Genomic DNA, 27,056 nt, shown 5'->3' on the forward strand with positions numbered 1-27,056 from the left:
CCGGCGGGAAAGGACCTCGGAGCTCGGCTCAGCTCCGCTCTCCACTTCTGTCAGGGGAAAGCCGGGCTGGCACCGCCTCATCGCTCGCTACACGTCCTCCTGGTTCACCGTGACAGCCCTCTGCGAATCCCAAAGGCAGGTAAACGTAAAGCTAGCCCAGAAGAAATGACGGCTTCTCCTCCTCAGGTTTTAATTACTATTTTTCCAAATACCTATTAGTGTTCTTCAGCCTTCCAGTGTTTAAAGGGGCCTACAGTGCTGGAGAGGAGCTTTTTACAAGGGCATGTAGTGATAGAACAAGGGAGGAATGGCTTTAAACTGATAGAGGGGACATTTAGATATTAGGAAGAATTTCTTCATTATGAGGTTGGTGAGAGACTGGCACAGGCTGCCCAGAGAAGCTGTGGCTGCCCCCTCCCTGGCAGTGTTCAAGGCCAGGGCAGACAGGGCTTGGCGCAACCTAGTCTAGTGGAAGGTGTCCCTGCCCATGGCAGGGGGATTAGAACTAGATGCTTGTTAAGGTCCCTTCCAATCCAAACCCTTCTAGGAATCTAAGATTCTTCCCCTTGGTTGCTTCCTCAGGCTCTGCCAAATTCCTCACAAACAGCAAAATTCTAAACTGTTTTCAACATTTCTTCAATGTCTTGTAATTCTTCAATCTATTCTTCACTGAGACCCTCATAAACTCCATCATCATCTTACAGGCTGGATAGCACAAGCATCCCAAAAAGCTCTCTTACAAACCACTGTGACATCTTTTGCAGCCTTTCTGCAACTATAACCCCGAAGCCTCAGTAGTGCTCACATGTACCATCATAAAAAAAAGTCAGTGAAATCTAAATCAAGGTATAATCAAGTCTAGCCTAAAAGTGTTAGTGGAGAAGACTATGTGGCCTAAATTATTTTTAGGAAGGTGATGCATATGCTCCATTTCTCTATATTTGTTTTAAAGTAAAAACAGTAGCAAGATCCCAATTTCCCACACATTGTAGCATCCATCTCTGGATTTTTATTACTGCCATGCAATACTTTATTATTATTATGACATCCCTGTTAAGCCTTTTAGACTTCCCTAGACAGTAATTCCTAGCAATGATCTTTTTCCAGTTTTTTCAGTACAGAAGTTAGTGACATTTGTCAAATCAGCCTTTTGCAGCCTACATTGTTCTACCTAGTATTTCCAAATGTGCTGGCAGAGGTTCCATAATTGCATCAAAATGCCTGAGGGGAAAAAAATATATTACTACTGATTGATTTTATTCATGTAGGTTTCCTTAAGTATTTGTTCAGGGTCACAACACCAGCCATGTTCACAAGGTTTTCACCTTTACTAGCTCCTAATGACAGATGTTCCTCCACTGTAGGATCACACCGAGCCTCCCTCCAACTTGCTCACTTGGCGAGTTTGAGCGAGTGTTGTTCTGAACACCTCTTCTGAGGCAATTATAGTTAGGGAATTTCAGCAAAGTCCTAGGATTTGGGAATTCAAGATATTCCAATGCACTGCTGCTAATGTTAGTAAATTAATTTAGGAGTCAGTTCAACTAAGAGTCTGACGCTGTAGAATGGAGGCCCAAATAACCTGAAGGAAAATGTACCAATAGTAAATGCTGAGTGTATGAACATGGTGATGGTCCCACTCCATCCTGCTGAGCTTAGGCACCACAGCAAGGCATCCCTGCTGACTTGCGATCCAGAGCCTTGGATCCTCCTTCATAACCTGCTTTGGAAAAAGTAAGCAGATCTAACTTAATTCTTTTAAAATATCCCAGAGGAGGAGTGTCAAGCTGTGCAGAAATAAAATCAGTGATGGAAGCCTTCACCTGGGAAGTGCTTAATTAGCTCTGCAGCTGAAAAATGCCATTCTGGCTCCTGGGGAAGAGCTCAGACCAGCCGAGCACTGGTGCCATTGACAGCTTGAGCACTCGTGTACTAAAGGGTATCCAAGGGAGGTGCCTTCCCAGGAGTAAGAAAGGAAGAGAAACACACAACATGCATGCCATAGGAGAAGCATGGCTGCCTTCCTTTCCAACTCTGTGTGCATGCAGATACAGACCTAAGGGACATCAGCTGGGACAAGGAGACAAAAGCCATAGCATCCCCACTCCCTGCAGGCTGCAGAGACATGTGGTCTGCTCTTCCCCTCTTCCCCTTCCATGGACATCCGTGTCACTCCATCATCAGTTAAACACAATGGGAATGACAACATCTTATTACAATTAAGTTCAACGTGTTGATTATTTCATAGCAAACACTGTAGGTATGTGTAATATTGTATCGAAATGTAACACAGTATCATTATATACCTTACTGCTTTATAAATAATGGAAAACAATTAGAAAATATATGCCAAGGTCTAATAAGAAAAAAATAAATGCAAGTTTGGGTGTCAAAGTAATAAAATAATAGAAGAAAAATTTGCAACTCCTTCCCTTCTGAAAACACAGAGTTAAGTGCTCTCTGACTATCGCTTGACATACCTGTTAAGCTGCATGTTACTTTCAGGTAGATCCTCTCTTGCTTGTGGCAGTGCCATGAGAGAATGTTCAAATCCTCACCAACATCTAGCTACTGCTCCTCTTTCTAACAAAATCAGACAAATGTAGTACTGTTCTTGGCAAATCCGTATTTTCTTTCTCTCCTTTTGAAGACTTACAAATAACTTACTTCATTTGCTCAGTGCTACTGGAAAGTGTTAAATATATCTCATTAAGACTCATCTCTTGTTCATAGCATGTAATTATTACATCTGCTTTTTTGTATGAAGACATAGAATTATTAACTATGTAATTAGTCAAGGTTATTCTTCGGTTTTTAAAAATAATCTGTAGAACACATTTGCTCACACTTCACAGAAGTGATGAAGAAAACAGTATCTCCTGTGCTTGTCAAGAATCAAAGTTTATAGATGAAAAGAAATTTGCAGCACACATCCTTGCAAAAACCAGTTCTTAATAAAAAGTCCATTCTGGTTGTAAATAAACATTTCTGATTAAAAAATGGTTAGCTGTTTATTTTAATAGTATCCCCAAATGTACTTTTCATCTCACTACATAAAATAGAAAGGCTTTTGTTCTAAAATTTTCCATTTTCAATACAAGTGTTAAAGGGGTACAGCAGGAAGAATGTTCCCCACTTTCTCCCTTCCAGTATAATAACAGAGCAGAGTCCAGTGATTTACTGTATGTCCTTTCTCTGTATCCCATAGCCTTTGGAAAACCTAATACGTAAACTTACTTTCAAGCAGGTGATAAAGCCAAACTCATGTGTTCTCCAGCAATGAGAACATTACACCTGGTACCCAAGTGCTGGGGAGGAGTGACAAAATCTATAAACATGTATATAGTCAGTATGATCGGGTGTAATGGTGACGAACATATTTCAGTGTGACCGCAATGCTGCCGGTGGACAAGTTCACTGTGTTTGGAAACCTGTCTGCCCACTGATGTTCTTGCATATGGCGAATGGTTTCTTCACTCTCTGGAGCAGCACAGGTCAGTTCATTGCAGCTAATACACGTGTACAGGTTCTTCCTCATTCTAGGAGCATGTCCCCAGAAGGGAGAAAGAGAACGCTAATTACCAACTCCTAATCATGACTAGCCTCTCCTTTTGTTTCAATCCCATTGTTAACAGCCTGGGCTGCTTGCTTTGGTAATCTCTCTGAAGCGCAGCGCACAGTAGAGGAGCCATGCTCCATGTTCTCATGAGCAATGCCGAAACTCCATTTGTCCTAATTAGTTTGTCCTTGGTGTACCATGGTTTTTATTAAATCAAATTTTTTGTTTTTCAGAAAAGCAAAGTGCCTGACCTTGCAGTGAAGTAAAATGGAGCTCCGGTTATAAATAGCTAAAAACACTTGTCTTGTATGTACCTCTTACAACAGATAACATAAGTTTGTATTGGGCATATTTCTATCAGAGATTTGGTAGTGTTAACCCTCGCATTTCCATCACACAAATACAGAGACACTACTAAATCATCTACATAGGACAATGCAGAACCATAGTTTTCATTCAAAAGTTCATGAGGATGTCAGTCCGCAATTTTCTGTTCTTTTCCCCATTGTAACAATTTTTTGGCTGCATCTACATTATTCCTTGAATAATACAGACACTGAGGTTTTTTTCAAGCATTATTTTGCTTAGCATTTGTTGAGATTTTTTAGTTTCTCCTTTCTTTCGCACATCTACTATCATAATTGCACCTTTTCTTTTAATTGAGAATTCATAATACGTAAACACTGAAACAATGAAACTCTCCCACAATAAGTCTGCCATTTTAATTATGTATCATAAAAAACTTAACCCCTTCCTTTCTATTCCTCAATTCCTCACCATCCCTAATAACATATGTGCATGAGTTTATCTTTACTCATTGATACCAGGAGGCATCTTATAGGTAAACACATCTAGTCCAAGAAATGCTACCTACAATTAATGTGTTATTAGATAGTACAGTCTAATCAAATCTCTACTCCTTCCAAAAAATGAGGGCTGGTCTAGAATACACTTTCAAGCAAACATGTATATAACGAGCATCCTTGTTTCTTGTTTGGACCAAATGTAACCAAAAACATCAGGTTGAGGTGATGTACAAAGATTACAATTCCAATGACATCCATGAAACAGTATGGTTGCATAGTTTATTACTGGTCAACTACATGAATAACTCTGCTTCACACTTTATAAACCCAACAAGTCAGTTTAAAAGCCAGAACCTTCATTCTCATGGAGTACCTTGCTCAGCTGTAGAAGGGCTTCTCAGATTTGCTCAGGGAACTGGGGGTGCTGGATGGTGTCAGTGATGCTCTACTGAGAGCACTGTTACACTTGTTTGCAATATTCCCTTTGTATTCAGGCTGCAAGGCATCTCTACATTTGTACCCTTGGACAAAGACAGTAGCCAACATGGATATCACATAGGATTATTTGACCCAGCAAAGGAAATCACAATAGTAATGTTGTCTATCACCACAGGATAGACCATCAGTAGCTGCTGCTGCTAATGATGATGATGCAGTAAGAGAACTAACGAGCAGCAGAGCTGAAGGAAAAACTGTAAAGGCATGCAAGTGCAGTTGTTCTAACTTCAGCAGTCCTATCTCTAACCAGGATGATTCTGTCCTCCTAGTTATTTCATGGAGGAGTGAACACAGGACACAATTCTCAAGCAGCACAAACTTGCCCAAAATTGAAAAAGGTGAATTGAAACCTTACCCCCTCCAGGCTTCCTATTTCCTATGACAGTTCTACATTTCAACTTTTTTCCCTTTTCCCCAACAATCTTCTATCCCCAGTTCAATATAACATTTTCAGGGTGAGGAAACCCACAGAAAATTATTGCTCCACGGAACATTTCAGAACATTTTTATCTTCATTTCTTGACGTGACCTGTGTGGGCAGATTTGAATCAGGAACAAGACACACAAGTGGACAATAACCAAAACCAAATAATTTTGAAAAGGAGGTGCTCGCATAAGAAATAACATGGTAAATTGGAACTTTTGGGCCTGCAAACAATATTAAAAAAGGAAAAACCAAGCACATGACAAGCCCCACCGGTGCACCTCAAGGGACAGAAATGCATCCCGTGAAGACAACCACTACATGCTGCTCTGCAGCAGGGGTGTAACTGCTTGAGAAGCCCCTTCCTTGGGCTCCCCACCCTGCCCTGTGCCCCCAGCAAGAATTTCTCCTTGCCCAGAACCTGCTGAATGTGAAGCGAGTGCTACATTTTCTTTGCCATTGCTTCAGATCTCCAGGAGCTCATGTGGCGGGGGTTACTGCTAACTGCAGTCAAGGATGCAAAAAGTTGGAAATCGTTTGCTAGAAATCTTATTTCCTCTTCTATCACGATACTAACTTTGTTCCAAGGTAACATCTATGTCAGTGCCATGGAATCCTGCACAAGAAGTAGTAAACTACTTTTAATACACTGCTGACAAATTACATGAAAAAACGTATTAAAACGATAACTAGATTGGGGGGGGGGGGGGGGGGGGAAAGCCAACCAGTCTTTCTCTTTCTCTTTTTTTTTTGTTCAAGTTATGATAGAACACTGATGATGCAGTAAGTCAAGAAAGTTTCAGTGAAAAATATACTTTAAATCTAGTTCCACTAAAGTGGACAACAAAAACTCCACCCAAATTGAAGAACATTTATCCATCTGAATGTAGCATCCACCAGCTGGAACAAGTAGGAATATTGGTTGCATCTATCCAACCCCCTCCAGGAGATTACATTATACATGTTATTTTACCCAATTTATGTAAGTATATAGTTCAAAAACTCTGGTTTTATTCATATCATGCACATTGAGAGTGAGGAAATATCACAACAAAATTGAAAGACTTGTTAATTAGCAGCCCATCCTAACGGGTTTCAAACCATTCAGTGAACAGTGACCACTGCATTGTCAAAGGCTGGACACATCCAGTCTAATGTAAGGACTTGCACAGATGGCTTAATTTTAGAAGAGATTTGCTGAGCTCAGGAAAAGTTACCAGACATCCACTAACAAAAAACCCTGGTACTTTTGGCCCAAGACATCTTGCCTGGGACAGGATGCCTAATCCTCTGGCAGATAGGACATGGAGGAGAACAGAGGGGTGGGAATGTCGTTTCTAAAGCTGGCTCCAGGCACGAGCCTGCACTGCTGTTCTGGACAATGTTCCTTCTACTGTTTTGAACAGATGCTTCATCAATAAGTCAGGTTTAAACATCAACTAAATACCAGTTTGGACACGCAAGTGCTATATATACATATGTATACACGCGAATATATGAGAATCCTAGTAGGGTAGTGAACTGATAGACTGAATAATTCCAATGACTGAAGACTTGTTTATGAAAAGCAACACTACAGATACTTGCATGCCAAAGCCAGAGTATTTTATTTAGGACCTCAATACATACCCACTAGAAATTGTAAGGCTCGTTGACACAAATCAACCCCTAGTGCTTACAGATATTAGGAATATATTTAAATATCTGACAAGTTTTTTCTACTTACCCCCCTCATTTATATTTGTATTTATGAAAGAAGAGTAGTGTGTCAGAATACTAATCATATTGCTCCAGCACACCTATCAGGCCAAATGCTCTATCCAGCTTTTTCACACATCACATGGCAATGCTGTCAACGTTACCTGTGTTAAACAAGGCTCCCTTAATGTGATTTAATACTGATAATGCTGTCTGTCTTCAAAACACACTTGAGACCTTTTGTTTCCAACTAGGCCATTGAAAATTAATTGTCTGGGCACTTCATATGCTATTATATTTGGTATTACATGATGTCTGTGAAATCTGGAACAATGTGTTTCAAACTGTTGGATTTTAACCACCTGCTTCAATAGGCTTTATGTAAATAAATGGGGTTATAACTACTATTGATGCAGAACAAAAAAACCCAAGGAAACAAAAAACAACAAAAACCCCCCACTGAACCCATTTATATTCTCTCAACCCTTTTCTCCATACTGCATATCTTGTTTGCCTCCAGCCCTCAATATCAGCTGCTGTTTAGAAAGTACCCAAGTTTACTATGGTACATAATAAAGCCTACTGTTAGAGCAGCAGCATATAAGCTCAAATCCTGTGACTATTGGCCTTTTTTTGTTGTTTGTTGGGCTTTTCTTCAGGTTACCAATTTGCTCAACAGCCACAAATTTGGTGAACTATTTTGAGATACGGTAAGAGTATAAAGTACAACACTTGAATTCAAACTGAACTTCTGTGATTTAGAAATAGACTTCTCTATGTATGTCTTTATTACTGTAAAAGTAAGAATGAAGAGCAGTGAGTGCCCTCCCTCCTCTTCCCAGTGCCAACAACTGGGGTTCGCTCATGCAGGTGCTGGGAGCAGCTCCTGCTGAAAACATCTGAGCTGAGGCAGAAGTCTGTATTAATGGGCCACTGATTGAAACAGCACTTCAAGATCTACTAAAAAACATATTAAGGGCAGAGAGGGGGAGGAAAGCCAGTTACTCACATCTTACTGTGTTTCTAGAGCATTCAGTGATTGCAGATTTGGGTCCCCAGCTATCCATGATCACTGATCCTTCACCCTTTGCCTCTGATCTTCATCAGGCCTTTGACACACCAAATGCCAGCAAAAAACAAAAGAACAACAAAACAAGGGATGGAGGCAAAAAAGCCCACCACACTTTGAGGCATTGTGAGGCAAATGTGCTCCCAAGTTACATGTTTGCATGGCATGGTTCGTAGTAGGACAGAAATAGCGTATCCTGGGGATTTAAGAGTCTCTGGAAATGGATAACATCATAAAAACAACTGCCAACTGGAAGTACTTCTAGGGCTGGCTGGAAAACAAGAATCTTATTTTGTAATTTGTTTTGCTCCACATCAGGACAATACTGAGACCTATTGAAATTTTGTGCAAGCAAAACAAAATGAAATCTACGGACATCCCAGAATGGCCAGCACATCAGTAGTTACTACTTACTTTGGTCCTCTACATCCCAGCCAGAGCTGTCTTGCAGTTTGTCTCCCACTCTGTTCATCCAAAAATGCTATGAAAACTTAAAAAAACTGCCATCAGAATGATACGTTCCTGCAAAAACATTATATTGCTGACCATAGCGATAAGAAAGAGAGTCAAAAAAATCCCAAACCCTGCTTTCTACAGCTCCAGAATCTTCATAGAATGGGTTGGAAGGGACCTTAAAGATCTATTAAATCTATTAAACAGTAGCCAATAATATATTAGAAAGTTCACATTAACTTGAGTGGGTGCCTTCTTGAAGAGGGTAACAACAGAACTTCTCAGAACATTTTAGCATGATTGAGACATACGAAGTGTCCAAAGAGCAAGCATTAGTGCCATTAAGAAGTTAATTCTCTAATGGGACTGCCCACTCTGCTCCTTACCTCTGGTTCTCAGGATGACTGGCAGTGTCCTTCTCTCTCGCCATCCCAGCACTGACCGTGCCACCTCCTCCTCCTCATGATACTGCTGGGGCTGAGCAGTTTCTGCAAGGAAAATGGCAGCAGAGCCGGATCATGATGAAGCGGCTGACTCGAGTGCTTTGTCTTTGCTCCTCTTTGTTGCCTTCTGCAGCGTTAAGTGTGAAACATGAGCTAAGCCCAGGACAGCTTTTTAGCTTGTGCTCTGCTTCATGCCCAACCTAATGCAGAAAGGACTTGACCTTTGATCTGTTTAATCATCAGTGAAAAGCACAAACACCGCTCAGAGGAGCACAGTGCTAGCGATGTTCTTAAGATGTGTCCTCACCAGTCCTTTCTATACCAGTATGGACAAGAACACACCGTTTCAGTCTTCCTATGGCTTCCCAGCACTAACCCTGGCTTTGGGTCAGTCAGGGTGTACTGGGCATCAGGGCTATGCAGAGGATTTTTTATGGAGACTTTCTGGAGGCCCAGTTTGGAACCACCTCACAGGGGAGCAAGATGAGAGAAGATTCATGAGGAATAGCAGAAGAAAAACTGAACCATCCACTGGTAATTGCTGGAAATGGCCAAGGGAACAAAGGGTAGGAGTGTTGATGTTCAGTGCTTGAACTCCTGACAGAAAGCACTGTTGCTTGTGTTCCACATTTCTTAAACAGCTCAAGTGTATGACGAATATTAAGCTATTTTTAACTCCATGCATTAAAGACTGCACAATCCATCTACAGTAAACAATCAAACAAGGATAAATGGGTAGGCATTATTTTTCCTTCCTTATTTTGCAGCTTCTCTGTATACTGAGTTACAGTAAGCTGTTCTCTATTAGCAGTTCCACTACCCTTATTCCTTTCAATTTCCTCCTTTTTAGCACTTACATTAAAGATACATTCTCTTTATTGGAGGTAGGCAATGTAATGTGATAGCTATTTTCGCAAGTTTTTAGAATAAAATTGCTGGCTAGCATTCAACAGTTCCCTATGCCGCCTGCCACCTTGGGGAGGTATCATGTTTTAAAGCCTCAGGTTTTCCAGAACATTCCAAGAATGAAAGAGAGATCTATGCTGTGAATCTGAAATACTTAAGGTATTTGGGGTAGGGGGTTTTTTGGGGGTTGAGAAATGGAGAAGACTGCTGCAGAGACCTATGGAGAAGAAATTGGTGTTATGCAAAGTCCTTGAATCTAGTTAGCAACAGTCATCGAGCTTCAGTCAAGTGTGTCACGATCTTGTAAGATCAAAGGAACAAGTTGACTGCAGGTTTTAGTGTCTTTAACAAAAAATCCCTGGGCTAGCTAAGTCTGATTTCCTTCTGGCACAGCTCTCCACAGCTGAAGCACAGCATTTTTTTCTCAGCCTGGGAGGAAAAGAGCAGTTCATGGAGACAAGAGGAAGGCAGGCACAGGCAGAGGTACTGCCCTCAAGAAGAAATTGTCTATGCCCTTCAAGAAGCAGCTGTCCATGAGGACAACTCCCCAGACAAGTGAGGGAGAAACAGATACAGAAGGGGAGTTTGGGAAGGAGGAGACAGAAATGGTGGCAGATGGGGTTCCAGCATGCCCATGGCCAGCACAGAGAGGGGTGGAGTGGGCTGGGAAGGCTGCAGAGGGGAGCAGGGCAGCAGACACTCATGCAGCCCCTGCTGCAGGGCACCCACCCCAACACTCAATGCAGAGAACCGCTGCAGTCCTTGGCTGTCACACACATGTCCCAGTGAACCTGCTGGAGCCAGGATCGGGCAGACACACTTCAGCAGCAGCACATCCTGAGCTCAGGAGCACCACAGCAGCAGCTGAGCCTGCAGCATTCCCAGACGCTGCCCGGGCCTACGCCACACCTCATGAGCTCTTCAAGGGTCTGGCCAGAGCTTGGAGCTCCAGGACATCACCCCAGCTCACAACCCCCTGCAAGACCACACAGGCTGGCTGCTGTGGGTACAAACAAGCAGAGCGCTCAGCAAGACTTCCCAGTGCTTCAGACACCTGTATGATTACGTGTGTCAGGAAAACCTGGAACAGACACCCCACCTCCAGCAATGGCACTGAGGCTCTCTGGGTTGTGCTCACAAACACCCGGATCAAAGGCACTTGGCACACCAAGCCTGACCAGCAACTTGGCTATTGGAGGTCTCACACCCTGTTAAGCTACCGCAGCATGTTTAAAAGCTCTTCTTGCAGTTTAACATGGAAACTAGGTAAAATCCTGATGCAACTCCCAGGATTAGATCCTGATTTTTACACTTGTACTGGCAAGAGATGAAAATTGCAGCTTTACTCCACCTAAGGCACTCTGATACCTTTATATATGAGATCTTTAAATCAGTAGAAAGATGCAGCCATCAAGTGTAGCATTAACTTTGGAACTGACTTGAAAGCTGTGCAGTACTGTAACCAGTAGCCTCTTCCTCCCTTTCCTAAAGAACTGTTTTAACCCGAGTTAATCAGGTCAGAGTGTGCTGGCTCCTTCTAGATACTGTGAAAGTCACCAAAAATATTTTAGAGTTTTCCCAGATGCTTACAGGAAGATTAAAAATATACAGGTGTTGAGGCTGAACACAGCATCAGTTTTTCATTTGTTGAAAGGAACATATTTCAGCATAATCACAAACACAAGGAGTCGCTAAAACTGATGCCAGTATCCAAATGTTGATTTTAGGAGCTCAGGGCTTCTGTGACAGTGAAACCCTCAGTCATTGCACTGGAAAATGTGGTTGGCATTTTGGTAGTGACTGCAGTTGTAAAGAGAAAATTAGTAATTATTAATGTTAGGTAATTGTTAAAACCCACCTTACATCATCTGTGAATCAGCTGCTTCATCACTCATGCAGTTCACAAAGATGAAACACACCAGCACAAGGCCCTTTGAAGCATGTGCTGAAGCCCCAGCAATCAGCCGACCTCCCCAGCAGGGAGGAGGACAGAGCAGCTTCTGTCAGTGGCTGCTGTGGGATTCTTCCCTCTTCTGCTTCCGGGGGCACTGCACACCCCACATCCCATTCAGCAGAGCCGTGGCCTCCACAAACCTCCCCATCCAGTGTAACCCCCTGCCTTGCACCAGGTCAGGGGGAAGCACAGCCCATGGGGGCTGCACAGTGCTGCTGACCCAGCCAGACATACAGTAGGAACATCTTGGTCAAGAACAAGCAGAGATATTTATTAGATCTGTAAGTATAAAGAAAGTCCTTGAGGAGCTACACCAGACTAGAGGACAGGACATGCTGCTGTGCCAGGGCTACACCCTCTGATTTAGACATGTTGCTGGGACAAATGCCACTGCACACAGAGCAACACATGGCAATGACTGTGGCGAAAGGGGGACACCTTTTTTAAAAAAAATAACCAAACCAAAAAACAAAACCAAACAAAAAAAAACCAAACAAACAAAAAAAAACCCCAAACCAAAACCAAACCAACAAAAAACCAACAACAACAAAAATACCCCAAATAACTAAGTCTCCCAAGGCTGATAGCTGGCAGGCACTTTGGTGTATCATTTTGCAGGCCACCATCCCCACAAGGACCATGCTCCTCGACCTCTGAGCAGCCTGGCTGGCACAGAACATGTTGACTCGGTGAGCAGATGTCCCATACCCACTGGAAGATCCCTTTTGCAGACTTCACACAGCTCTCCTGGCAAGATGAGTCCGTAACTAGTGAGAAAGTGCACTTTCTACAGAGAACATCCGAGCTTCTCCACATGTTGCAGAGGTCCCTCTTGCAGTCCCTTCTTCCACCACGATGAGCAGAGACTGATGTAAACCATGTACAGCTGCACGATGCTTTTCCTGGCGTGCTTTGGCCTGTGTCATGGCACAGTTTTTTGGTTCAGGCACTAGAAGCATGGTGGGTTTTTCTTCCTTCACTGGGGATAAAGCAAACGTGCTATTCCCAGGTGAGTGTACCTGCCACAGCACACCATTAGCTCTACATTTGACAAAATGCTTGCTTTTCCCACATAAAATTTTAGCTTTAACACGTAAAAAACAAACAAACAAAAAAACCCCCCAAAAAACAACACATATCCTGTGTTTGAGAAAGATTTAACTTCTCTATGAACGGCACAGCACCTGTAAATTGTTGTTTCCCTTCTCCCCTGGCAACCACTATGCCAAGGCTGATCTTTCTGCACAGTTGCCATTTTGCCTCGCAGGAAGAGAATTCCTCCTTGTCCCTCCTTACCAAAATAGTTTAATCCAGGTAAATAAAAAAATTCTGGAAGCCCAATATAGTTTTTTCATGGACAGTTCCAGCACAGAAGGCTCATGAGGAAAGTTACAGACAAATGGGAGGAAGCCTTCAGTAACTTCACTACCACAACACTAACTTGAATTGCTGGCCTTGGGCTGCTTTAGGCAGCTGTCCCCAGGATACCTCTCAAAGCGCAATGCATTCCTAACCAGTAAGCAACAAGTCTCCTGCACATGAAAAAGAGAAATCCAGACAAAAAGCAACAGCCTCCATCTATAGTACCTCTATACTTTTTGCCCAGCCTTCCTTCTGCAACTGGCAGGCAGTCATACCTATCAACAGGACAGCTGAATCAAGTGCTACTCATGCCCTCTTGCCTCCTCTTCATAGGGCTCTGATATATGGCCAGGCACTGTTCGAACGACAGCACCCCAGATCCATACTGGCTGTGTACAGTGCAAATCTGCCAGACACATGAATAATTCAACTGTGGAACTGCTTGTGCCATCTCCATAGTAATAAATGCAGCGTTAATGCAGCAGAATATATATAAGCATTCCGAATCTCTTTAGAAGATTAGATTTTATGGGGGTATTAGAGGAACATTGATTAATAAACATGCTAGAAAAACAGCACGGGGGATGGGGTATTACCTTCATACACATCACTTGGAAACTCCCCCCCCGGCCCTGGCCAAAACCTTGACGCCTTGAGGGGAAAAGCGGCAACCAATTTCTCCTGACTGTCCAGACACCCAGAAATGAGGTTTAATAACACAGACCACAGATAATCAATCCTTCAGTGGCTGTCACAGAGTTTTTCATTCTCTGCTCCGAGGCACACCACCCTCTAGCTCCCAAAGGATTGTTTACAACACTGCCATTTCTGCTGATTTCTGAAAGCACAGACCTCTAGTATCCTCAGTAGCAAATTATACATTAGAAGAGCAAAGTGCTGAATGACTTACCCCTAACTCCAGGGATAAGAAATTGCTAAGAAATTACTTATGATTATTTTCCACTCGATTTTCTTGACTCAAGTTTGCCAAATAGCCACCTAATTAAAACTAATTTAGTTAACATTTCAAATAGTTCAGTCAAAGCTGGGACCAAAAATACTTCATTAGCAGGGCATGAATATGAACTGTTTTTAAAATAATCCCTGGATGTTTTGATACGCAAAAGGAAGCAGCAGCTACACCAATGAAAGTGACCTTGTCTAGCACATTGATGGATAGAATTTTTTACCCTGCCAATAGCTTGCTTCTTTAATCTTCTTTACCTAACACGGGATAAATAGGATATTATGGGGTGCTTTTATGGTTTGTGTTTTTATCCTACAGCTGGTTATCCGTTGCGTGCCCAGCGAAGGGCAATGAAGGCGGTGAAGCACAAGTTTCATGAGGAGCAGCTGAGGGAACTGGGTTTGTCAAGCCTGTACCTGAAAGGAAGATGTACTGAGGTGGAGGGGGGTGTGTCAGTCTCTTCTCCCAAGTAACAAGTGATAGGATGAGAACAAACAGCCTTAAGTTGCACCAAGGGAGGTTTAGATTTGATCTGAGGAAAAATGGCTTCACTGAAAGGGTTGGCAAGCACTGGAGCATGCTGCCCAGGGAAGTGGTGGTCACCATCGCTGGAGGGATTTAAAGATGAGGCACAGTAAACTGCTATGGAGTATACAGAGTTGTTTCCAACCTGAAGTCACGCCATTCTTCTATGTACACAGTACTTTTCAGAAGATGCTACAGCAGAGAGAGGAGATGGATCAAGTATTTAACATGACCATGTTCCCTAATATCTAGTAAGATGCTGTGACTCAGTACCTTAGAGCATTAGAGAAAGGCACTGCAAATTCAGCCAACATGGCCAGAACCGTTGTTAATCATCAGCATGACAGAATTGTGTCTCTCCTCCAACACCTGTGCTGGAAAATGCTGGAGATGTGAAAACTCCAAATAAGAAAACCCTCACCAGCCACTTCAAAAAAAACTAACAAACAAAACAACAACAACAAAAAAGAACAACAAAAAACCAAAAAACCAAACCAAAAAAACAACCAAAAAACCAAAACAACAGACTGCACACTGAACTTCCACCTCTGGCTCTGTCCGTGTCTGTTGCTAGAGCCACCTCCTGTCTCTCCCTCCACTGTCCAGACATCCCCAGCTGTCCTCAGTTCTGAGCACTGCAGCAGCCTGCAGCTCCCACAGGGGGTTGCCTCACTCCCCTTTTGTGTTAAAAACCAGTGCCTGTTCCATCATATAAATACAGTGAAATACACGTATGTGTGCACCAGGCACCTAGAACTTCAGCAATGCTCTGTATCAAAAGATTATCACCAATACAGATACTTATTTGCAGTTGTAACTGTCACTAGTTACTTCCACTGATACAGCATCTTCACTCCAACAGACTGATTAGCCTGTGTTGGTGCTGAAATACTGTCCCTCCTGGGCTGCAGTTACTGAACAGTTAGCTCAGTGTGCATCACATACAAAACCAAGCTTAAAGCAAACCAGAATGCATTCAGGCAACAGAGCTTTTAACTTCCTACTAAAACCTAACAAGAACAACTAACCAGGTACTGCTTTTCTTATATTTTTTTCAGCACTGTATCTGCTCAGATTCTCTTCAAGTATAATTAAGAGACCCAGCAACTGGTATCAATTCAGTCTGCTCTGCGGAGTGACTGTACCATGCTACCTCTTAGCCTCACATAGTACACACCCTGCAAACTTGGCTGCTACTTCTACACTAGAAATGCAGAAAAAGAAAGGCATGCCATTTGGCTGGAGTCAGACAAGGAAGACTGGTGCTGAGAAGGAAGAATTATAGAGAAACAGGAGAGCAGAACCTTCTGGACTTAAAGCACAGAAGGGAACCTCAGAGAAATTTAACCCAGAGAGGAAGCATGTCTCAATGACTGATTACTATTCAGGTCCTTAGACTACATGGAGCATGTCAGCCCATGAATAAAGGAGTTCTTTATCAAGGATGAAAGGGTACTGCCCCTTCCTAGTTACTCTTCCACTTGGCATAACAAATAAGAGTAATGAGGTACAGGCAGAGAAAATAGTTCTCTGCGTACAAAGCTCAGTTCTTCCCCATAAGGATAAGAGATGGCATTCCTCCTCCTGCAAGATGTGCTCTGGGAGGTTTGTTTGGACATGGTTGAAGTCACGTCTAAGGAGAGTACACCAGTTCCCTGCTGTACTATTTTGGGATCCAGTTCAGGAAAAACACACCTAGACAAACAACTGTTAACAGCCTCAGTCCCTCACTGTTCCACCTGGTATTGTCCTGGACCAGCTCTATTCACCTGCAAGCACATGACTGGCGATACCCACTGCTGCATTAGTACACCTTTGTTACTGACAGGCAGTAAGAGAACTAAAACACTTTTGTTTGACTTGAAAACATTCTATTTAATTTATACAAATAACTACTAAATAGAAAAAGTAGATTAAAACAAAATAGTTATTTTTCTGGCAGAGTTTAAATGCATATTATATAGCTTAGAAGAAATAAAATGCATTTTCCCCACAGCATTCATGACCTAAAATTCTAGTTAATTCCTCCATTGCTTTCCTTTTCTAGATCAGTAAGATACTAGACACAACGTCATGTGGGAAATGGCTATATATATGTTCCGTATTTGAACTGAAAATATGTTACAGACCACACACCTACAAATGTGAAGCACTTAAAATGTGACTATCAAGTTGTAATATGATAATACAGAAAACAATTTATGTTTCAGGTTATATTGTGTTACAAAAACATCTGTGTAAGAAATCATGAAAGAGGCCACATAAAAATAAGCTTTAACTTTATGCACTTATTTTACAGTTTAAAAAAACTGGCAAGTGCACTAGTAATAAATAATTTGCAAGTTTTGTATAAACGAGAAGTTCCTAATGTTCAGCATTATTGTAAACATCAGTACACATGTAAAATGCAGCTAAAATCTGACAGTTACATTTTCAGTTTACCAAATTCATTTCCTATTATTCAGGCATCGATCAATGTAGTGTACAGCCAATCATATTTTTGGCAAGTCATGTCATTAAAATTAACAGTGACAGTGCAAGTAAGGAATGCAAAGAATTCCTAGTGCAATAAAGAAGAGAAGCACAGGTAATATTGCTGATTAAAATTTACCACTTCCATGTGTTCGCCCTGGGAGTGATTAGGAGAATTAAAAATTAAAGAAAAAAAAAAAAAGATAAAAGAAACAAAAAAGAAAAAGAAAAAAAAAGGAGGGAAAAAAAAAAAAAAAAAAAAAAAGAGCTGTTCAAAGCCATTATTTAATGCCCTGATCTTGTCTTAGGATTTCTCTGTCTTCCTTCAGGCCACTACCTTTGCAACAGTACATCCAGCATAAGTCCTTATAGCTTGACCATTTGTGAAATGCCCATTGTAGTCACTGAGCAAAGTCCATATGGTTCCGATGTCTCCCACACAGACGGCTTGGTAAGAACTTCTGCCTCTATAAGTAGCCACATGGGGACCAATTGTATAAACTGTCTGTCCAGACTACTTCTGAACCAGACAAACGCCTTCCTATCAGGAGAGCACCACGAGAAGAAGGTCAACAGTCAGCTTTCAGTTTATCTAAGGAATTATCAATTTTGGTCAAAGTCTTTTTGATTCGCAGGGCTGTTAGTCTTGCTGATGGATTTTGATACCAGCATTCTTTCATCAACTTGGCAAGAGATGTTAATGTCTGGGAAGAATAAAAAAAAACAAACACACACACAACACAAAATACATATTAAGTCCACAAATAACAAGCCAAGAAAGCACTAGATTGGGTTTTACAGCCGTATTAATACTCAATTTTCAGGACGTACAGAGAGCTTTTAGGTATTGAAAACCCCCAAGTTTGGCAACTTGGTTAAACCCAGAGAATAACCAGACAAAGGGCTGGCTGGGGTAACAAGCTAGCATAGTTTTAAACAATGGAGTTCCTAATGAAGAAAACATTCCACAGAACCTATTTTCAATGAAACTGACTCCTGCAAGATTCATGAAGGAAGCCAGACAAGATACACAAGCTACCTTTTGTTTTTTTTTAAAAAAAAAAAAAAAAAAAAAAAAAAAAAAAGGAAAAAAAAAAAAAAAAAAATTCATTTCCCTTGGACAAAAAACAACATAGAAAGAGTAGCTTTAAAATAGTTATTGTTAAATCATGCTTCTAAAAGGGAAATCTGTGAATAGCTCAGACTCCACAGTCACAGGTTTGCTCACTACTACAACTAAATTTGCTCTTCCAGCTCCAACATAAAGGTCCATGCCAGGACACTTCTGCAATCTGTACAGGTAATGCTCCTAACAAGTAGCATTGAGAATATTTCAATTTCAAGTGATAACTGAAAATAACTTTCATGACTTTATTTCGAAAGAAGAAAGGTCAGCTTGTATCTTCTGCAAACCACCCACAGGCACACCCACTTACAGGGTCTGAGAACCATCTGTTGGGAATGTTCGGCCTTTGCTGATCTACACAGACCACTTTTCTCATGTCTTCAAAACTGGGATCATTTGGAACCAAGTCATAAAATGGTGGTTTGTAGTCTTCCACAATACCTGGTGAGACATAAACAAGAGATGCATTATTTAATGACTGTCTCAGTTAAACAGCATTTCTGCACAGAGAGAATGCATGACCTAGCTGTCTAAAAAGCAGAAACATCTTTAAAAAGTTAACACCACTGCGTCAAACAGCCATTAAACAACAAAATAGCACTGTCACAGAAACAGCTTTTTCTACCCAAAATGTTAATTAATGGGCTCCTATTACAGTCCCACAAAAAACTACATCCATTTTACAGATGCTTGAGCTGAAATCATGAGGAATAAATTCACTTCCCAAAAGCCCATCTTTTATAATGCACGGGGATTTACTGACCACCATAAAACTGGGATTTCTACTAGCAAATAAAAATCTAAAAAAAAAAAAAAAAAAAAAAAAAAAAAAAAAAAAAAAAAGTCTGCATTGTGGGTTTTAATAGGCTTACCACACACTTCGCATAGTATTCTTGAAAGTGTCCAATAAGCATGTCAGCATGTACAGACGCTCACGCTGGTGCTTCAAATAGTTTCTTTCTTGTTATAAATAGTGAAATATCTAGGATAATTGGCACCACATGCCATCACAAAGCCAAACACCTGAAAACCTGTGGCACCCAGTGTCTGAATGCATGTTCTAGGATTGTGCATTGAAAACTGAGTTTGTATGTGTGCTCTCACTGAGTTTGTATGTGTGTATGGTGTAGGTCAGCCAGCCTACATCAAACTAGCAGGATGAAAAGCCTTTTTCCTACTCTCTAAGGCATGTGTGCAGCACTGCTGTTTCATCAGTTTCATACACCAAACATCACCTACGGGGCTGAACTTTTGGCTTTACACTCCTCCTGCTTCCTCCCAGAACACAGAATAAAGTTTATTGTGAGAACTCAAGAGCACAAAAAACCTCTTGTGTACCCATACAGTCCATGCTTCCATTTCAAATATAGTAGTGGCTTTATACAAGTCAAAGGCAGAACTTCAGAGGTACATCATATAGCTCTGAAAATGCTTCCAGGGTCATTAGGATATTACAGATGAACTTTATCACTAGAAAAGTCTGACTCTAATTTACTGTTTTCATGGGGTCCTTTTCCAAAGTATAGGGTACATAACTGGCTGTTACAGATAAGCCGCACAGTAATAAGAAAGAAATGAGGTGGGTCTAGCCTTTACTCCAATAGAGCCATTCTAGAGCACTTCGATCTACCACAGCTGAATATCACAGCCCCCAAGGGACCACTGCTGGCTCCACCACAGCAGCCTGCCAGCAGCATCAGTAAGCCACTGTGACCTCTAGCCCACACCGCCCCCCCTAGCAAAGCCAGCACTGAACTGTGACACACTTCTTTTGCCCATGCCCTGGAAAGCCAGCCACTTCCTACAAGGAATGCCCCAGTCCCTTCAGCACGACTTACAGCGTGCCGCTCTCTGGACAGCTTTAAGATGACTTCTGCCATTTATAATATATTGCATCTCTTGTGGTTGCTGCTCAAATAAATTAGAACTTGCACATACATCCACATTTTCTTCACCTTTATTCCTCATTCCTTTAGCGTCAAGTCATCCTATGCATGTGCAGCTGTAACTGTTGGAGCAAAGCAAGATCTACGCAAAACACCCAAGCAACAGACACATCCTTGCACACATAATGATGATGATCACACACCAGGGGTGGCTTTGAGCAGTAACCATCTTTTATCTTCTAGTGTCACTATTAATATCCCAATACTGAGAACAATAGTGAAGATTCACAAGGAACAAAACCCTAAGTGCCTGGCACCAGGTACTGATGATGCAGGGCACTGCACGTTAGGAAGGGAGCACACTTGAAAAGCAGCAACCACTCTACAAGGAACAAGGACTGGTCTATTTAAAGAGAGTTAAATACTGTTTTGGGGCCTTAAACTGCATTTCCAAGTACAAAGAAAAATGCTGAGTGGCTCCTGCTACAGCACAAAGACAATAGCCAAACACTCTTGGTTGCAGTGAAGGAGTTTCCTATTACACTTTCCTCCTTATATTAAGCCACAATAGAAAAGTACCAAGAATCATTAGTTCACTTTGAGGACCATTAGATAAGTGTAAAGAAAATACTAAAATATTTAAAATTGAAAATTTTAAAATAAACATTTGTAAAGTTTTTTGGTTTGGTTTTTTTCAATACATCAGACTTATTAGTCAGATTACAACTTCACAGTCTCCACAAACTGAAGTATTAAATCAGGCCGACTTTCTGGAATGGACTTTGCATCTCCACCCAGTAAATGAGATACGAAGAGTGTCCATCAGTATGGAATAGCAGCATATACACTAACAAGTGACTCTAGCCCACCTAAGGCACACCCTAGCACGCTACCTTGACCTCAGCATGCTCAGTCCAGTGCCAAAGTCTTACTACAAATCAAACAGGGTTATCTGACCAACCACCTGATGAAGTAATGATTTCCACACAGCTGAACACTCATATTTGAGAGAAAATGTTTGCTCTGTTTCAAACCAGTGCAAGGAAGTGTAATTACCTAGGGAAACAGACAGAAATATGGAGCAACTGGAAAGAAGTATTATGGAATTAGTAACACCATCACCTTAAATTTAAGGCTCTGCTGGCACAACAAGTGTCATTACATCTCTGTATTACTTCTTCCATGGTGGCACTGAGCTCAGCCTGAAAAAAAAATTACTGAAGCATTTACCTATCATCTCTGGTAGGTCTGCAGTCCATCCTGAGTTTCATACCATCTTGGCAAAGCTGCCAGCACATAATATAAGCTTGCTAGTTTAAAGGTAGCTCAGGTAAATTGTCTGTGAACTGCAGTTACTGCAACAATACGTATCGAACCTTCAGCACAGGAATATTTAGATTATAGCTACTGTTTCATGGAATTTTCATTTCAAGAGGTAACTAGGTAAGACTCTGTATTTTTAGATACATTGCATAGAGTATACACAGACAAGTACAAATGTGTTATTCATAAACAAAGGGAACAAGACATGTAATATTCCACAAAGGATTACCAGCCTCCAAAACACTGTGGCATGACAGATTCCAGATGAACTACTCAAAATTCAAGATTGGCAATGAAAACAAACTTATCAAAAGCTTACGTGTGAAGTTTTGTCATCATGTAGGCCAGCTGCAATGTTCAAACAGACAACACTCTACACAGTGCCTATGTGGAAGCACCTATCCCTGGTAAGCACTGATGGTCCCAACACATGGAAAAAGTTTAGAGATTTTATGATCTAAAATTTTAAATGTAACTGTTTGGTATGAATTATTTTTCATCATGATTTAGAACATCACAGAGGAACCTCTTTCTTCTCTCACACCAACAACTTCAACACAGGCAACAAGGCATCAGGAATTACCATACTTCAGAGGTCCAGTATTTTATTGTGCATCCCATGCATTTTGGCAGCTGATGCTTTGCTATAAATTACCATTTACTCAACTCTTTCTAAAAAAACAAGTAAAGAAGTCCTAAACACTTACCGTTGCTAACCATGCGTCTAGCTACTTCCCAAAGGACTAGCCCAAAAGCCCAGATATCAACCCTTTTATACGAGTCAAAGCAGTCTGCCTGGATAGTTTCATCCAAGACTTCTGGAGCCATGTAGCGTTTGGTACCCACACGAGGATTGTTCCCCACATCCAACTGATTCGTGCTTTGGGAGTGCATAACTGCAAGGCCTGAAGGAAAGGAAAATAAAAGTCCACTGTAAAAACTCCCTTTAAAACTATAGCAGCATACATTTAAAATTACATGGAGCTGTGATACCCATCAGACAGTTTCTTAAAAAGAAAGAGCTGAGAAACCAACTGTCCAAAGACCAACTGGGTCAGCTACAAACTAGCTATCAAAAACAGACACTGTGTCCGTAGACTTAGACCAATTATCTCCTCAGGGATTACCATTAAGCATTTTATTGCACTCTTGCAAAATGTTGTCATTAAGTGTTCTGCAGCCACTGGATGTCACCAGCGCTCTAGGCACGTATATGCAGAAGGCCAAGCATCTGTTACTTAGAAGAAAACAATTTGACACAGCATTCAAATTTATTTATAGAACTTTTGGGTAGGTGGATATATCTGAACTGTGGGGAAAAGAGAAGAAAAACACCACATGATGGATATACACAAGTTAAAAAAATAAAGCTGGAAAATAAAAAACACCGTATTTGCAGTAGCTTGAAAAATAAACATCCTCAAGCTGATCTAAAATGAGTCAGTCAAAACCACTCTACCTGGTTTCTACTAATTACTAAACATTTAAGCAAAGAACATTATGTGAGGGACTAAATTACTGTAAATTTGGAAACACGCAGAGTACTCATTTTGCCATGGTAAACAGAGAGCACTGCAAATTGAACAGGAGCAGGTGCATGACATAACTAAGCAATAGAATGGACAACACAAATGCTCCCTGATTTCCTCAGGAAATCTTGTAAGAAGAACATATATACTATTTACATTTAACACAAGTTTATTTTAGATGAAACTTAAAAACCTTATTAACTCTGTCCCACAAAAATTAGCCTATCACCAGGCCATTAATAATTTTTTTTTCTTTCCAAAGAACAGTCTGTACTTCAACATAACAAAAGTTTGGAAAACTCAGCTACAATTTAAATGCACTTCAAGTAATTTTAAGCTACTAAGAAAATGCTTATGGCACTTCTAGAATGACCTATCTACTAACCCCATGACTACCGAGAAGATAACTTGGAAAGCTTGCTCTCCAGATAAAAATGTTTTGTCATATATACACACACACATACAGGACATTTACACACACTTGTTGGTACGCATTTGTTCATATTTATATTAGATGTTACAATATGTATGGACTATAATATTTTTCGGGGGGGACGGGGGGAACCAACAATAAAAAAGCCAATGGAAAAAAAACCAACCAAACAAAACAACTTGCACACTGGAAACAAAGGTTAAAAAACAAATTTCCTGGCAAACTGAAGATGTCAAGACTTTGGAGAACACTTTGATAAAAATCAAAATAGTCCATCCAAATTGGGCAAACTAGATTCAATAGATTGACAGGTCAAAGGTCTACGGCTGAGGGATGCAAGTCAGCATCCTGTACACTACAAATTGAGAAAGTGTTGCAACAAGGTCAGGGGACAACCATGTTGTAATCGGGGTCTCATCATGGGACATCTGGGCTGTTTACAAGAATCAGGAGTCAGATATTGCACTGCTTCAGTTTCTTTTCACCTCAGGAGATCTCAATGCATATTTAACTTAAGTCTGCGTAAGTGCTTGTCAGAGAAGCTCTTTAAGATAATACTTCTTAAAAAAAAAAAAAAAAAAAAAAGGCTTGAAAGGCATACAAATCTATGAAACACGCTGGTTCTCAAGACAAAAATATCCTCTTTAGTATACTGGAGGATCTGCTAGAACCAAAATTTAGCTAAAATAACAATAATTTAAAAAAAAAAAAAAGTTTTGTTAGCATTCTTTGTACCTTCCCCACCAATACCAGACATTCATCACTCTACATGGAGGGGCAAGGGGATGGAAGATGTTAAGAGGAGGACTAGGGTCTTTCTTCTTTTTGTACAAATGTTATTCTGCTGTTCTATAAAGTTGCCCAACTAAGACCTATTACCATGCATGCAAATCACTTTAGAAGGGCAGACCTTCTCCACAGTGCTGACAGATTGAAGAAGATTGACATCCATCCTTGGACTTTATCACACAGTTTCTGCTTAGCTAGAATATATTTGAAATGGCCAGTTCTGCAACTGCAACTCCGGATACCCGGGTTGCTGGTCAGGATACTGGTTTCCAGGACACCTGGTGAATGACAAGCAACCAATTCACAAAGCTCTCGCACTTGCTGTCAGCCATTAGGACTAGGACTGAATGGCGACAAACACCCAGGCTGCCGGCAAAAGAGACAGCTACAAGATCACATCAAAGCAATTTTTTTCCTCTCTGCTTTGAGAACTGACACCCATTCTTAAAGGGTACACTGCAAGTCCAGAACCTGGTGTGACCCACAGAACCCAAGCCCAGCTCATCTCTGGGCAGCTGTAGTGAATCTTTCCACCTGCTCATACTTACCAGTCTCTAGGTGCCATTTTTCTTGTATCATGCATGTGTTGAAACAGAGAAGGAGACCAGATAAGGAAGGAAAGAAAAAAAAAGAAAAAGAAAAAAAAAAAACCACACAAAAAAACAAAATACAAAAAAAAAAAAAAAAAAAAATGCAAAAAGCAAAGCTATACAGGAAAAAAAAAGAAGGCATAAATACATGCCAGAAGGCAACAAAATCTTTGGTAACTCTCCTTTACAGATAAGGAAGAAACATGTCAGATTCATGCCTGAGGATTTCACATAAAATAAAAAAAAAAAAATAAAAACAACCCACAAAAAAACCAAACCCACAACACTATTTCACCACAATAAAAAACTAAGAAATGTTTATTGCTGCTCTCAGAAAATCTCTCAACTATGTGGAGCCTCTAGATAAATAATGTAATAGATTTCACTTCATAGTGTGATGTCAAATCGACACCAGTGTACGCTGCCCCTCCTCAGTGTAAACTACAAATTTATTTAAAAGCGAATCTCTGAAGTTTCGTATTTTAATTTTTCATTTTTTACTTTGTTTCCTCTGCAAAATTAGATTGGCCCAGGTGTGTGGCTTTCATGTTTTCCCTGTGTGTATCTCACGTCCCTCAGGCAAAAGCAGTAAGAATCATGCAGTGGAATTACTGGAAAAAAAAAAAAAAATCCATTTCCTAATACACTTTTTGTCTAGCCAATGAATCCCCAATATTATTTTTTACTGTTATTTTCTTGTCTTCAGAGACAAGGGTAAATTACTGTCAGACACCCTAACGTGTGGACGAGCCACACAGCTGCAACTGTTTCTCAGCATCCTACCAGCTTAAAGTCTAAAACCAGCTGGTCATGGAGAACACAATTTTGGGCTTGCTGAATTAACTGGTGAAAGACTCAAGCAAGCTGGATGGACCTACAGAGCTTGGGACAGTGAGCACATTGTTCTGAGACTGTAAGTGGGAAAACCTTTATTAATTCAGAAATGAGCTGCAGCCTAGTCACTGCTGCCTTCTGGGATCTGTGGATGGAATTTAACATCAAAAACCCAGGAAAATATCAGCTCTGCTCCCAAACGCAGAAGTTACTCTGGGGCTCCTCAGCAGTGGAGCAGCATTTCCAAGTTGTAAGTGCCATCTAGTGGCTGCCATAAACCTTCAGGGTAATCCCACATCATTTAAAGGTTACTTTAAGGTTACTTTAAGACTTGTATGGTTGGAAGTTATCCAATATATTTGATTCCTGCAGGAATGCACAAGTATATTAGCATTGAAATAAACTCACCTAAATCTGCTATGCAGCACTGTCCATTTTTCTTAACGAGGATATTTTTGCTCTTCAAGTCCCGGTGAGAAATGGCAGGCTTCCCCTGGGTTCCAAATATCTCTATGTGCAAATGTGCAAGACCACTAGCTATGGACAGTACTATACGTAGGCAGCTGACGGTGTCCAGCGTAGTGAGCTGCAGATAGTCATACAGAGACCCCATTTCATGGTAGTGGGTAATTAACCACAACTGGGTACTAGAGTTTCTGGAAGTCATATCAGATGCAATGAAACCTACAGAGAGGAAGGAGAAGGAAAAAAAAAAAAAAAAAAAAGGAGAAACAACATAAATGACAGAGTTCCTTCAAGACTCTCAAGAAAAGAATCAACGTTACTAGGCCGCTCTTGTAATTTAAAACTCTGTTTATGTAAAACTTTTCCACAATTACACTGCACTGAAAACAGACTGCAGTTATTACCACGATGAAAAAAGAGCTGACATATTCTGGAACTCTTAACTCAAGTCTACTCACAAGAATGTATCTATGCACTTTGTCAGTCACAGCAAACACAACTACTTGTTAGGGTCACATGTTCTTCAAAAAAAGCAAAACACACACCCCTCAAAAAAAAAAAAAAAGAAAAAAAGGGTTGGTTTGGGGTTTTTCTTTGTTTTTTGGGTTTTTTTTTTGTTTGTTTGTTTTTTTAAGGACTTGGGGGTGGGGAAGTATCCAGTTAAACAAAAAGAGTACCAGGTTGTAGCACATCCGCTGCTGTCCACTCAACAGGAAAGAAGCAATACCGCAAAAAGGCAAGTCATAAGAAATGTAAGAAATTATTTCCATTTTTAAGGACAAACAACTAGCGCAGGCTTGTGAGAAAAAGGTTAAATGCACATCATATCCCAATAAACAGACACTATATGCTGTGCCAGCTTCACATTCACAGCCAAGGTAAGCCTACTCAGCACTTCCAACAATTGACCTTGACGTAGAATCATAGAATGGTCTGGGTTGGAAA

The 27,056-nt window shown here is 40.9% G+C and overlaps 1 protein-coding gene across 1 annotated transcript; it reads right to left on the reverse strand.

Moving 5' to 3' along the window:
- Positions 1-17,402: 17,402 nt before the first annotated feature.
- Positions 17,403-26,330, reverse strand: LOC104400651 (activin receptor type-1; the record flags this gene model as incomplete). The annotated part of the gene is made up of 4 exons (XM_010016651.1): positions 17,403-17,840; positions 18,573-18,703; positions 22,179-22,376; positions 26,055-26,330. Coding segments are annotated over 4 exons (740 nt in total), but the record flags the coding sequence as incomplete, so codon positions are not given.
- Between the last annotated feature and the right edge of the window lie 726 nt (positions 26,331-27,056).

The sequence above is a fragment of the Nestor notabilis genome, unplaced genomic scaffold (genome assembly GCF_000696875.1).
Source record: "Nestor notabilis isolate BGI_N333 unplaced genomic scaffold, ASM69687v1 scaffold28146, whole genome shotgun sequence".
In the NCBI taxonomy this organism is placed as follows: Eukaryota; Metazoa; Chordata; class Aves; order Psittaciformes; family Psittacidae; genus Nestor; species Nestor notabilis.